At 48.6% G+C, this 14497-nt stretch overlaps 1 protein-coding gene across 4 annotated transcripts in view; it reads right to left on the bottom strand.

Annotated features, from left to right (window-relative positions):
* Positions 1 to 14471, bottom strand: part of GART (phosphoribosylglycinamide formyltransferase, phosphoribosylglycinamide synthetase, phosphoribosylaminoimidazole synthetase) — a 31145-nt gene extending 16674 nt beyond the window's left edge. The window contains exons 1-7 of one of the 4 annotated variants that reach the window (XM_068135395.2): positions 14310 to 14471; positions 12541 to 12688; positions 9689 to 9784; positions 7814 to 7988; positions 3563 to 3674; positions 3356 to 3424; positions 2930 to 3055 (exon numbers count right to left, since the gene is read on the bottom strand). In XM_068135395.2, the coding sequence (XP_067991496.2) occupies positions 2930 to 3055; positions 3356 to 3424; positions 3563 to 3674; positions 7814 to 7988; positions 9689 to 9784; positions 12541 to 12688 (726 nt within the window). In that variant the 5' untranslated portion in view covers positions 14310 to 14471. Of the gene's footprint in view, positions 1 to 2929; positions 3056 to 3355; positions 3425 to 3562; positions 3675 to 7813; positions 7989 to 9688; positions 9785 to 12540; positions 12706 to 14208 lie in introns of all 4 variants that reach the window. The other 3 variants (XM_068135400.2, XM_068135399.2, XM_068135398.2) reach the window with 3 other exon arrangements.
* Positions 14472 to 14497: the final 26 nt, after the last annotated feature.

Raw genomic sequence — 14497 nt, 5'->3', positions numbered from 1 at the left:
CCATCTCCCAGAGAATCCAGTACAAAATCCTCCTCTTGACCTACAAAGCCCTCCATAACCTGGCCCCATCCTACCTGGCTGACCTCCTCTCCAGACACACTCCCACCCGCAACCTCCGCTCTGCTGGTACCAACCTTCTGACCCCCCCCCCCCCCATCCGGACCAAATTTAGATCCTGGGGGGACAGGGCCTTCTCCATCGCTGCTCCCACCCTCTGGAACTCGCTACCTCACACCATCAGAGACTCCTCCTCACTCACCACATTCAAAACATCACTCAAGACCCACCTGTTCAACACTGCATTCAACATTTAACCCACAGCATCTAACCCCTGACTATCTCCTCTCCTTCTCCCTCCTTTGTGCTTTGAATATTTCCCTATTGATTCTTCTTTTTTTGCAATTGTTTTTATGTTTTGCTATGCATTATGTTTTGCACTCTGTCAAAGCGTCTTTGGGCTTCCTGAAAAGCGCTATATAAAATAAATGCATTATTATTATTATTGTGTGTGTGTGTGTGTGTGTGTGTGTGTGTGTGTGTGTGTGTGTGTGTGTGTGTGTGTGTGTGTGTGTTTGTTTTCATGGATGACCTAAACAACAGAGGGCAGCAGGTTCGCAGGTCGTTCAAAGTTCAAAAGGAGAAAGGGACGACCAAGATCTCAAGAGTGGCAGAAAGTAAAGTGGTGGAAGGGGTGAGGGATTCACAAGAAGAAAAGAGATCAGGGGTGGGGGCGGGTAAAGCAGGAGATGACAATGGGCAGCACTTTTCAAAGACTGGAGGGAGGGGCATGCGACAATAGACATGGGGGTCAGTTCCACAGATGAGACAATTGAGGCATGAGGGTTGTACATTCACCTTGGATTTGGAGAGAGTCATGTAATCTCAAACTTTGCGATTGAAACCACCGTTTACGCCCCAAACATAAAAACCACCGTTCACACCCCAACATAAAAACCACCGTTTACACCCCAAACATAAAAACCACCGTTTACACCCCAAACATAAAAACCACCGTTTACGCCCCAAACATAAAAACCACCGTTCACACCCCAACATAAAAACCACCGTTTACACCCCAAACATAAAAACCACCGTTTACACCCCAAACATAAAAACCACCGTTTACGCCCCAAACATAAAAACCACCGTTCACACCCCAACATAAAAACCACCGTTTACACCCCAAACATAAAAACCACCGTTTACACCCCAAACATAAAAACCACCGTTTACACCCCAAACATAAAAACCACCGTTTACACCCCAAACATAAAAACCACCGTTTACACCCCAAACATAAAAACCACCGTTTACACCCGAAACATAAAAACCACCGTTTACACCCCAAACATAAAAACCACCGTTAACACCCCCAACATAAAAACCACTGTTTACACCCCAAACATAAAAACCACCGTTTACACCCCAACATAAAAACCACCGTTTACGCCCCAAACATAAAAACCACTGTTAACACCCCAACATAAAAACCACCGTTTACACCCCAAACATAAAAACCACCGTTTACACCCCAACATAAAAACCACCGTTTACGCCCCAAACATAAAAACCACCGTGAACACCCCAACATAAAAACCACCGTTTACACCCCAACATAAAAACCACCGTTTACACCCCAAACATAAAAACCACCGTTTACACCCCAACATAAAAACCACCGTTTACACCCCAAACATAAAAACCACCGTTTACGCCCCAAACATAAAAACCACCGTTTACACCCCAACATAAAAAACCACCATTTACACCCCAAACATAAAAACCACCGCTTACACCCCAAACATAAAAACCACCGTTTACACCCCAAACATAAAAACCACCGTTTACACCCCAAACATAAAAACCACCGTTTACACCCCAAACATAAAAACCACCGTTTACACCCCAAACATAAAAACCACCGTTTACACCCCAAACATAAAAACCACCGTTTACACCCCAAACATAAAAACCACCATTTACACCCCAAACATAAAAACCACCGTTTACACCCCAACATAAAACCACCGTTTACACCCCAAACATAAAAACCACCGTTTACACCCCAAACATAAAAACCACCGTTTACACCCCAAACATAAAAACCACCGTTTACACCCCAACATAAAAACCACCGTTTACACCCCAAACATAAAAACCACCGTTTACGCCCCAAACATAAAAACCACCGTTTACACCCCAGCATAAAAACCACCGTTTACACCCCAACATAAAAACCACCGTTTACACCCCAAACATAAAAACCACCGTTTACACCCCAAACATAAAAACCACCGTTTACACCCCAAACATAAAAACCACCGTTTACACCCCAAACATAAAAACCACCTTTACACCCCAAACATAAAAACCACCGTTTACACCCCAAACATAAAAACCACCGTTTACACCCCAAACATAAAAACCACCGTTTACACACCAAACATAAAAACCACCGTTTACACACCAAACATAAAAACCACCGTTTACACACCAAACATAAAAACCACCGTTTACGCCCCAAACATAAAAACCACCGTTTACACCCCAAACATAAAAACCACCGTTTACACCCCAAACATAAAAACCACCGTTTACACCCCAAACATAAAAACCACCGTTTACACCCCAAACATAAAAACCACCGTTTACACCCCAAACATAAAAACCACCGTTTACACCCCAAACATAAAAACCACCGTTTACACCCCAAACATAAAAACCACCGTTTACACCCCAAACATAAAAACCACCGTTTACACCCCAAACATAAAAACCACCGTTTACATCCCAAACATAAAAACCACCGTTTACACCCCCAACATATAAACCACAACCACCGTTTACACCACAAACACGTAAACCACCGTTTACACGCCAACATAGAAACAACTCTTTACACCCCAGCATCTCCGCATCGAGGTCTGACCTGCGGCGTCGGTGCGTAAGCGCCCATGCCCCCGGTGTTCGGGCCTCGATCTCCATCGCACAGCCGTTTGTGGTCTTGAGCCGGAGGCATGCAGGCTATGGAGTGACCGTCCGTGAAGCAAAGACACTGGGCAGCAGCAACACAAGTGCCATAAACCCATGTCAATCCGTCGGCAATCAAAGGAAAGGATAATTTGCAACGCTTTATGGTAAGACATGAAGTGCTAATACTGAACAATAATGCGTGAAACAAAACAATGCCTCACCAAGAAGAAACTTTGCTTACAAACTACACAACTACAAAACCCTATGGTACCCAAAAACCTAGGATACTAGGCCTGGCAGTTGTAACCCATTCCACCCTCTAGGAATGCACATTCCCTAATCGAGCTGACAAATCTGTTTGGAGTCAAAATCAGCGACGCACAGATATTTCCTCCCCTTCAAGGAGTTCTTCCACAACCACGGTGTCGCCAGCTGCTCCACATTGCTTCTCCTACGGTGGGAAGGGGCAGGTGCACAACACAAAAGGCCACAACTCAAAAGGAAAGCCATTAAAACATGCTTCTTGTAGCGTTAAGAAACAATTGCAACATTACAGCAATTATTGCAACACCGCATGGCGATGACTCACCTTCATGATCTGCATTACGGCCTCACATGCCTCCTCTTTGGTGCTCGCTACGGTGACCCCCTTACCGGCAGCAAGACCGCTCGCTTTCACGACCAGAGCAGGAAAGTCAGCACTGCCAGCCACACGAGCAAAAAGTAACACCCGGAACATTAAATCGAGCCAATTCCTCCACATGATCATTACGTCCAGCCGGCTCCCCCACTAGATCATTACGTCGAGCTAGCCCCCCCACTAGATCAAGTCGAGCCGGCTCCCCCACCAGATCATTACGTCGAGCCGGCTCCCCCACTAGATCATTACGTTGAGTCGGCTTCCCCACTAGATCATTACGTCCAGCCAGCTCCCCCACTAGATCATTACGTCCAGCCGGCTCCCCCACTAGATCATATCGAGCCGGCTCCCCCACTCGATCATTACGTTGAGTCGGCTTCCCCACTAGATCATTACGTCCAGCGGGCTCCCCCACTATATCATTACGTCCAGCCAGCTCCCCCACTAGATCATTACGTCCAGCCAGCTCCCCCACTAGATCATATCGAGCCGGCTCCCCCACTCGATCATTACGTTGAGTCGGCTTCCCCACTAGATCATTACGTCCAGCGGGCTCCCCCACGAGATCATTACGTCCAGCCAGCTCCCCCACTAGATCATTACGTCCAGCCGGCTCCCCCACGAGATCATTACATCGAGCCGGCTCCCCCATTAGATAATTACGTCGAGCCGGCTCCCCTACTAGATCATTACGTCCAGCCGGCTTTTAAATAGAACAGCACTCGTAGAGCACAGTCTCACCCTTTGCGTTCATTTCGAACAAAAATCCCATCGTTAACTGAACATGCTATTACAGCCCACTGCTATCATGGCCCAAATACCCAAATCATCTATGCACACTATTTCACATAGGTTTTTGGCATGGGTTATGAACGTCATTAATTTAATTTTTCACTCACATAAAGTCATAGATCAGATATATGAAGTTTCAGATAATGATTTCAAATCAACCAATAATGGCTGGAATACCACTTCACCAATGATGTCATCGTTATCACCCTATATACCCCATAGAAAGTTGATGACATTTGCAAAGTTTGAATTCTTTTTGTTGAGCAGTTTCAGAGAAAATGATGTCCAAATTTTTCCTCTAATTTAATATGGCTGCCACAACATGTGACCTATGATGTCAGAGTTAGCAATAAAATATTATCCATGGGGCGTCTCTCTTACGTTTAAAGTTTGGCATCAGTCGGACAAATGGTTGCAGAGAAAACAACTTTTAAAGCAAAAATATATAGACACGGACAAACACGCACACACGCAGACAATGGCATTGCAATAGTCGCGCATCCCCTTCGGGGCGAGACTAAAAATATAGAATTCCCAACATATGACTGCTTCATCGTTGGAGACAAAAGTTGGTTTGGTCTAATCTTTGACAATTTGCAGAGGGTAAGTATCAAATTGTGGAGACCATGTTAGAATGTAAACTTTGTAAATGGGAGGGTGTGGGGTAGGGAAGGGGTAGAAACTACCACATTTGTATGCATATCGATGAGCCCCCACAGTATTCGGAGATCGGTATCCATGTAGCATTATCATGTCACCTCTACGTGCCAGTATGCATTGTCTTTATAAAGTACTCGTGGGGTATGCTTACACCCTGTAAGCAATAAGTACGTAGGTACATAATAAATAGAAGCTTTATGATTGCAGGCAAGCATCAACAACCTTCTGCGAGATATCGTTATTTTTTTAATGGACGCATTTACAGTTTTTTCAAACGTAAATTTGCATTTGCGGGTGCTTTCCAACTGTTCTGTGATTTTTTTCCTGGCTTCAATGTCCATCGGCACGCCAAATTTCAGCTTTCTATGACACCCGGAAGGTATCGTACATTAATATCAGTCAGTCAGTGAGTGAGTGAGTGAGTGAGTGGTTGGAAAGAGCTTTAAACAGACTGCATTTTCTTATGGAATATTTTTTTTTTCTTGCCTTGGGTTTACTTTCTTAACTCAGTATATCAATCTGGTGAGTTTCTTTTACACTTTGGTGATTTATTTGTTAAAAGAACCATGTCACTGATTGTCTCTCGCAGCAAGAAGTCAACAACAGGATTATATCACAGGTGGCGTGGCAAAATGTACGGACAGGTGCATTTGATGATTGGCTTCACAGTCGGGTATACAAGGGTTGTTGCGTTCTGTATTAGTGGAAAACAACTGCTGCACATCTCCAAAAGTTATTGCCGCTTCCTCTGGAGATGTTCCGTCAACTCGACAATGCTGTTTGTCATGGAGTGGTGGCTTTACGAAATTACGGCATGAAACAGCGTGCTATTGCTCGGCAGTATGGCATCACTCAAGGTCAGGTGTCAAAGATCCTGAAACGAAATGCTCAGAGGGGTGTCCCTACTCCAATACCGAGGCCAGGATGTCCCCGCAGAACCACAAGGAGGGATGATCGCCAGCTGCACCGGTTAGTCCGCAATGGCCGTACCAAGTCAGCTAATCGGCTTAGGGCTGAGTGGCAGCAACTGACAAATGTGCCTGTATCCAGAAGGCTAGTCAACCAACGACTGGTTCAAGCAGGCTATCGTGCCAGGCGTCCCCTGAGAAAGCCACGCCTGACCAGACAACACCGCCAGTGCCGATTGCAGTGGGCCAGAGAGCACCGTCAATGGCAGCCAGGACACTGGAATCACGTGATCTTCAGTGACGAGTTTAGATTTCTGGTCTATCGTCAAGATGGCCGCGTCCGAGTGCGCAGACAAGTGCATGAAGCCTACAACAAAGATTGTATAGTGCCAAGAGTCCAAGCTGGAGGTGGTGGGGTGACCGTTTGGGCTGCTTTTCATGCAGGGGGCAAAACTAACCTGCTTGTTCTGAATGGAAACCTGAACCACTTCAAGTACAGAGCCATTCTGGAAGAAACATTGCTTCCATTTGCTCGTGCAGCCTTTCGAGGAAACTGTCTTCCAAGATGACAATGCACAGCCTCATCGTGCTCGCATGATCCAACACTTTCTTGCTGACCGTGGTGTAGAGCATATGGAGTGGCCTGCCATGTCCCCGGATATGAATCCGATAGAGAACTTGTGGGCAGAATTAACGCGTCAAATCGACCACTTGGACCAGCAGCCGACCTCTGTGCGTGAATTGCAGCAGGCTATTGTCACTGCATGGCAAGCGATTCCTGTCCAAACCTTGGCAAATCTCATGAACAGCATGCCTCAACGTGTACGTGCTCTCCTGAATGTTCGTGGGGGTTACACGAAGTACTGAACTGTAATTTTACTGTCCGTAATCCCAGTCATAATTTAAGTTTTGTTTTTGTTAAAAAAAATTTTGGCTAATGTGCAAAATAAAGAGATACTTCTGGAAAACGTACAGAAGTTTAACACAGTACTGTCCATGAATTGAGTTCGATATCAGTTTACATCACTTTCAAGGATCAATTTATTTGTTTTGAAATGTCAAATGTGGTTTTTGTTTCTTTTAAAGGTCACATTAACAAAATCTAGAATAATTTCAACATAATTCCAATGAACTTTTGGTTCTAAGACATCTTGAAAAGTAAGTTCACCCCCACAAAAAAAAAATTCCATATTAAATGCCAAGTCTGTACATTAGAAGAGGGGAGATGCAGGTTTGAGGGGTGGGTCGGAAAATCGGGGTAGGTGGGCCGGAGGGTTTGTGTCAGGGGGTGTGGTGGGGGGAAGGGCTCAGGGGTTGCTGGTTCGGGGGGAAGGCCAGGGGAAGCGGGTCTGGGGGGGGGGGGGGGGGGAGGGGGAGTTGAGGAGTTGGGGGAGGTGAGTCGGAGGGGTGGGGGGGGGAAAAGGGTAGAGGACGCAGGCTGGGAGACCATGTGAGAGAGGTAATGTCCTTCAGTGGAAAGGATAGCTCCAGAATAACAAATGTTTTAAATGTGATTTTAAGGACGTCACCCATACACAGAGAAAAGCTAAAGTATCAGATAATGGATTAACCTACAATAACAAAATGCAAATATAATTCCCTGGTTTTTGTCAACTTATTAACCTTTCAGCACTCACTTCCCTGGACAAGTTCCAACAGTTGTGATGATGAATCAAAGATTTCTTATCTGTCTCTTCGAGCCCAAAACAAACAGGGTTTGAACTGCTCAACCAGCCTTCCAGTAGTAACAAAACTTGCCTTCATTATGGTTCCAAATATCATTTACGATTCCGTTATGTCCAGTCGTACACCGTCGTGGCCTCCCTGCTTCCTCACAAACCTTTTTATGAAGGCACAAGCCTCGGCTGGACATTCAAAAGCCTTCCAGCGTGCGTTCGCAATGCCGTGCCTGTCCATGAAGGCTTTCGAGAAGGCTTTGGACGACTCGAGACGTGCTGCCCGTGCCGACGGCCCGAAACAGGTCACACCGGCAGCAGCGAGATCGTCTGCAATGCCTGTCAGAAAGGTCAGGGAGTCAAATCTGGAGGACTCGCTGAAAGCAAACAAATAACCGGCACACAATGTTCCCAAACAAGGTAAATAACCATTCAACGGGAGACTCGGTGAAAGCCATTTGCATTACATGGCTCTCCCTGGTTTTTATAATTCCCTGGTTGATCTGGTTGAATGTTGATCTACAAATCTTCCTTTTGTTACAGGGTCCTCTGCAATCTCCTGGTCTCGGTAACCTCCGAACCCCGAGAGGAACCCAGGCAGAAAGATATAAATGTTATTCCGTGTCGCAATCAATCACTAATGAAACCATCCATGAAACCATCAAAGGAAACAATCCAAATCAATAAGGAAACCACACCCTTGGTTGTCACTGAACAAATATTATATTAAAAGCACACAAATAGAACCATACAACAATGGGGGCAATCAACCCTACAATCAAATCTTAAGATGGTACCACCTTATCTAGTCACATAACCCCAAACTCACGGCACTCCCAGGAAATGGAACTGAGCCCTTCTCAATGTCTCTATAACCCTCCAAGGCGAAGTTGATGCGCTCCGGCAATCGTTGGAACAATGTCTGATCAAGAGCAACCGAGGCGTAGACGGTCGAAGCGACACAGAAGTCACGTGGTCCAACACCCAGCACTCACGGTAGAAAGGGAAATCTCCAAAGACGCGCGCGTACACATTTGCCGTTCAATCAGCGAACCGCAGGGCAATCTTCAGATGCCGCTTTATTGTACAGCCGTCCCCGGCAAACCACCGGAGGATAAGCCCAACTGACACGACAAAAACCTTTTCCGATGAAGGTAGCGCGCGGGACGAAATGGCGGACGGCTCTCACTCGAGCCGCGGCCTTGAGGCGAAGATTCTCCGGAATTTCACCCTTGTACCTGGCTTCGCAGGCTTTTCCACAACTCCAGCGATAACACCGATGGCCTGAGATTCCTTTCAAGGACTCAAAGTTCACTCGCCATGTACGCTCGACCAGGCTAGGTACGGAGCTTTTTTCAGAACGCCTTTCACTCCTCACGACTTCTTCTTCTCTGCTCTTTTTCTCTTCCGGGTCACGATCCGATTTCCTGTCTCATTTTTACCATGAGCGCTTTTAACCTTTTAACCACAATAACTATTTCCCTTAAACAACAATACCCATAATACTTAGAACCCACAATAATAATAATAACAGCAATAATAATAATAAGTGCCGAATCCATAACACTTTTTAAAAGTCATCCTCACTTGTCCATCTCAAGAACACTACCAACAATCCTCTAGGACAAACCCAACACTTTCGGGTGGTCGGCTTGTTGGCAAGCTTGATGAAAATGGCATGTGGCCAGATTCGAGGTAATCCTAACAGGTGAGAAGTTTAACAATTAGAAAAATAGGGCCAGACCCAACTCCTCATGGAATTGTTCCATTGGAACCTCCTTTAGAGGCCATTTTTCCCCGCAGAGTGGGGGTTGGCCTTTTTTTTGGCACCGTGGTCCCCATTTTGAAGCAATGTTTTACGGCCGGATGCCCTTCCTGCCGCCAACCCTGTTGGTTGAGGAATTGTTCCATTGGGAGCATCTGAATTAGTTCTTACATTCATCCAATCAAAGTCCAACCCACCTTTCCACGAACGTGACGATACTGTTAAACAATCGGTGATAATTCATAAGGATATGGTCACTCCTACACGTACACACCTGCAGCCAGGTAAGCTTCTGGACCTATAATCACCATCCCGATGTTGTGGTCCTTGCAATATTGCGCCAACAGAGAGTGGTTGGTCAACGAAACATCTGCAGACACGCCAGCACGATTAATCACCACGGGTCACAACAACAATGCAATCCGGTCAGAGGACAAGGGAAATAACCCTCAAGTCCACAAAAAACATATGAGGTTCACAACTAGTGGTGGGTGGGGATGGGGAACGACTTTCAACAACTCGTGTGAGTTCAAGTGCAGTGTCACTCGAGGTAGGTAAGAAGAGTCGCAAGTCAACTCCAAGTCTCCATTCCAGGATGAAGACCAAGACAAGAGGCTACTTAGCATACGATCGCCAATCAAGAAGGAGTGTTTCGTGAAGTCTCAATGACATCAAACATCACATTTTATCCTCGAGCATCCATTTCTCCCATCTTTCAAGGTCTCTCACTATGTGAGGTCGCTTACCGTCAAAACTAGTATTCTTCAACAAGTTCAGGTCAAATTTCAAATGAGTAGATCTACCCAAATCGCAGGTTGCAAATGCACATCCTACAAAGTGCAAATGCACATCCTGAAAATGGAAAGACTTGCCACGAGCTACAGCGCACACGGACCGGTCTCCACCGAGTACACGGACGACTCGTAGCAGGGGATATCAGCGTGGACCACAGGGGTGAGGGAGGGGATGTCAGCATGGACCACAGGAAGGAAGCAGGGGACATCAGCATGTACCACAGGAGGGAAGCAGGGGACATCAGCATGTACCACAGGAGGGAAGCAGGGGACATCAGCATGTACCACAGGAGGGAAGCAGGGGACATCAGCATGTACCACAGGAGGGAAGCAGGGGACATCCGCATGTACCACAGGAGGGAAGCAGGGGACATCAGCATGTACCACAGGAGGGAAGCAGGGGACATCAGCATGTACCACAGGAGGGAAGCAAGGGACATCCACATGTACCACAGGAGGGAAGCAGGGGACATCAGCATGTACCACAGGAGGGAAGCAGGGGACATCAGCGTGGACCACAGGAGGGAAGCAGGGGACATCAGCATGTACTACAGGAGGGAAGCAGGGGACATCAGCATGTACCACAGGAGGGAAGCAGGGGACATCAGCGTGGACCACAGGGGTTGAGGGAGGGGATGTCAGCATAGACCACAGGAGGGAGGGAGGAGACATCAGCGTGGACCACAGGGGTTGAGGGAGGGGATGTCAGCATCGACCACAGGAGGGAGGGAGGAGACATCAGCGTGGACCACAGGGGTTGAGGGAGGGGATGTCAGCATAGACCACAGGAGGGAAGCAGGGGACATCAGCGTGGACCACAGGGGTTGAGGGAGGGGATGTCAGCATAGACCACAGGAGGGAGGGAGGAGACATCAGCGTGGACCACAGAAGGGAGGGAGGGGATGTCAGCATAGACCACAGGAGGGAGGGAGGAGACATCAGCGTGGACCACAGAAGGGAGGGAGGGGATGTCAGCATAGACCACAGGAGGGAGGCAGGGGACATCAGCGTGGACCACAGGAGGGATGGAGGGGACATCAGCATGGACCACAGGGGTTGAGGGAGGGGATGTCAGCATAGACCACAGGAGGGAGGGAGGAGACATCAGCGTGGACCACAGGGGTTGAGGGAGGGGATGTCAGCGTGGACCACAGAAGGGAGGGAGGGGATGTCAGCATAGACCACAGGAGGGAGGGAGGAGACATCAGCGTGGACCACAGAAGGGAGGGAGGGGATGTCAGCATAGACCACAGGAGGGAGGCAGGGGACATCAGCATGTACCACAGGAGGGAAGCAGGGGAAATCAGCGTGGACCACAGGGGTTGAGGGAGGAGATGTCAGCATAGACCACAGGAGGGAGGGAGGAGACATCAGCGTGGACCACAGGGGTTGAGGGAGGGGATGTCAGCATAGACCACAGGAGGGAGGGAGGAGACATCAGCGTGGACCACAGGGGTTGAGGGAGGGGATGTCAGCATAGACCACAGGAGGGAAGCAGGGGACATCAGCGTGGACCACAGGGGTTGAGGGAGGGGATGTCAGCATAGACCACAGGAGGGAGGGAGGAGACATCAGCGTGGACCACAGAAGGGAGGGAGGGGATGTCAGCATAGACCACAGGAGGGATGGAGGGGACATCAGCGTGGACCACAGGGGTTGAGGGAGGGGATGTCAGCATAGACCACAGAAGGGAGGGGAGGGGACATCAGCGTGGACCACAGAAGGGAGGGAGGGGATGTCAGCATAGACCACAGGAGGGAGGCAGGGGACATCAGCGTGGACCACAGGAGGGAGGCAGGGGACATCAGCGTGGACCACAGGAGGGAGGCAGGGGACATCAGCGTGGACCACAGGAGGGAGGCAGTGGACATCAGCGTGGACCACAGGGGTTGAGGGAGGGGATGTCAGCATAGACCACAGAAGGGAGGGGAGGGGACATCAGCGTGGACCACAGAAGGGAGGGAGGGGATGTCAGCATAGACCACAGGAGGGAGGGAGGAGACATCAGCGTGGACTACAGAAGGGAGGGAGGGGATGTCAGCATAGACCACAGGAGGGAGGCAGGGGACATCAGCGTGGACCACAGGAGGGAGGGAGGAGACATCAGCGTGGACTACAGAAGGGAGGGAGGGGATGTCAGCATAGACCACAGGAGGGAGGCAGGGGACATCAGCGTGGATCACAGAAGGGAGGGAGGGGATGTCAGCATAGACCACAGGAGGGAGGGAGGGGATGTCAAAATAGACCACAGGAGGGAGGCAGGGGACATCAGCGTGGACCACAGAAGGGAGGGAGAGGACATCAGCGTGGACCACAGAAGACAAAGACCTACTCGAGTTGTGGATCTTGCTGTTCGCCACTCCGTTGGTGCCAGCATTGCCAGGGGCGACCATGATCGCAGCGACACGTTGAGACTGTGCCAGCTTCCATGCCAATGCATGCTCCCGCCCGCCACCACCAACCACCAACACGCGTGCCATCTAAGTAAACCGCACAACTAATGCAAAGATTAAAACCTCAGGACTGAGTACGAGATGGACAATGAGACACGTATAGATCTCGACAGACACGGGTAGCAGGAGGGCCTGACACTGCCTGCGTATTCTTACGCACAATGGAACAAACATGTACCGGAATGACTTATTTATCGATGAGGCACAGAAAAAAAAAAAATGATGACGGGTCGTTAATCTTTGTCACAGCTCGCCATGTTAATATTGGAATGTGGAAAGGTCAACAAGCACATTTAACACACATCACCGTGAATCGATCCATCGCTCCTCCTCTATAATTGCCTACAGCATCCAACCAACCGAGCAACCAATCATGGTGAAAACGTGTCCTTTGGACGAAAACAAAACGAGGTTGGAGGACTAATGATGTGTAGAGTCCGGTCATTTAAATACACCCGCGTACGTACATTGAAACACAGAGAAAGTTTGCCAATGAGTAAATGTGAATACAGCAATCAGGGAGACGGGACAGACGGTAGAGAGACAGACGGTAGCGAGACGGACGGTAGAGAAAGAGAGACATGACAGACGGTTGAGAGAGACGGTAGAGAAAGAGAGACATGACAGACGGTTGGAGAGATGGTAGAGAAAGAGAGACATGACAGACGGTTGAGAGAGACGGTAGAGAGATAGACGTTAGAGAAAGACGTGACAGGCGGTAGAGAAAGAGACATGACAGACGGAAGCGAGATAGACAGTAGTGAAAGAGAGACGTGACAGATGGTTGCGAGATAGACGGTAGAGAGAGATAGACGGTAGTGAAAGAGAGACGTGACAGATGGTTGCGAGATAGACGGTAGTGAAACAAACGGTAGAGAAAGAGACATGACAGACGGTTGAAAGACAGACGGTAGAGAAAGAGAGACATGACAGACGGCAGCGAGATAGACGGTAGTGAAAGAGAGACGTGACAGATGGTTGCGAGATAGACGGTAGAGAGAGATAGACGGTAGTGAAAGAGAGACGTGACAGATGGTTGCGAGATAGACGGTAGAGAGAGATAGACGGTAGTGAAAGAGAGACGTGACAGATGGTTGCGAGATAGACGGTAGAGAGAGATAGACGGTAGTGAAAGAGAGACATGACAGACGGAAGCGAGATAGACGGTAGTGAAAGAGAGACGTGACAGATGGTTGCGAGATAGACGGTAGAGAGAGATAGACGGTAGTGAAAGAGAGACGTGACAGATGGTTGCGAGATAGACGGTAGTGAAACAGACGGTAGAGAAAGAGAGACGCGACAGACGGTGTAGAGACGATAGAGAAAAAGACGGTGGAGACAGAGACGGGACGGCCGATCGGGAGACGAACGGAGCAGCCGATAGAGGGAGATGGGGCAGACGGTAGAGGGAGACTGGATAAACGGGACAGCCGACCGACAGAGACACACACACACACACACACACACACACACACACACACACACACACACACACACACACACACACACACACACACACACACACACACACACACACACACACACACCTCCAGTCCAACTTTCGCGCCAGCTATGACGTAACGAACGTGGTCACTTTCCGATTCATGATTTGGAAAGTGCTTTGATGGACACGTCTGCACAGACGTACTTGCCTACAAGTACAAGGCTCTCAGGGACACGAGCTTGCCTCACCGATGATGTCTCTCAGGGACAACAATCGAGATGTCCAACTGGGCGGGACTACACCACACGACACACGTGGCCGCAAATCGCTCGTTTACATTGAACTTTGAACCTCGGCTTTGAGCCCGAAGTGCTTTCAACAGTTTGTCCTTG

Source organism: Myxine glutinosa, chromosome 14 (genome assembly GCF_964187855.1).
Source record: "Myxine glutinosa chromosome 14, kmMyxGlut1.1, whole genome shotgun sequence".
Classification (NCBI taxonomy): Eukaryota; Metazoa; Chordata; class Myxini; order Myxiniformes; family Myxinidae; genus Myxine; species Myxine glutinosa.
This window is presented reverse-complemented; position numbering and strand designations above follow the sequence as displayed.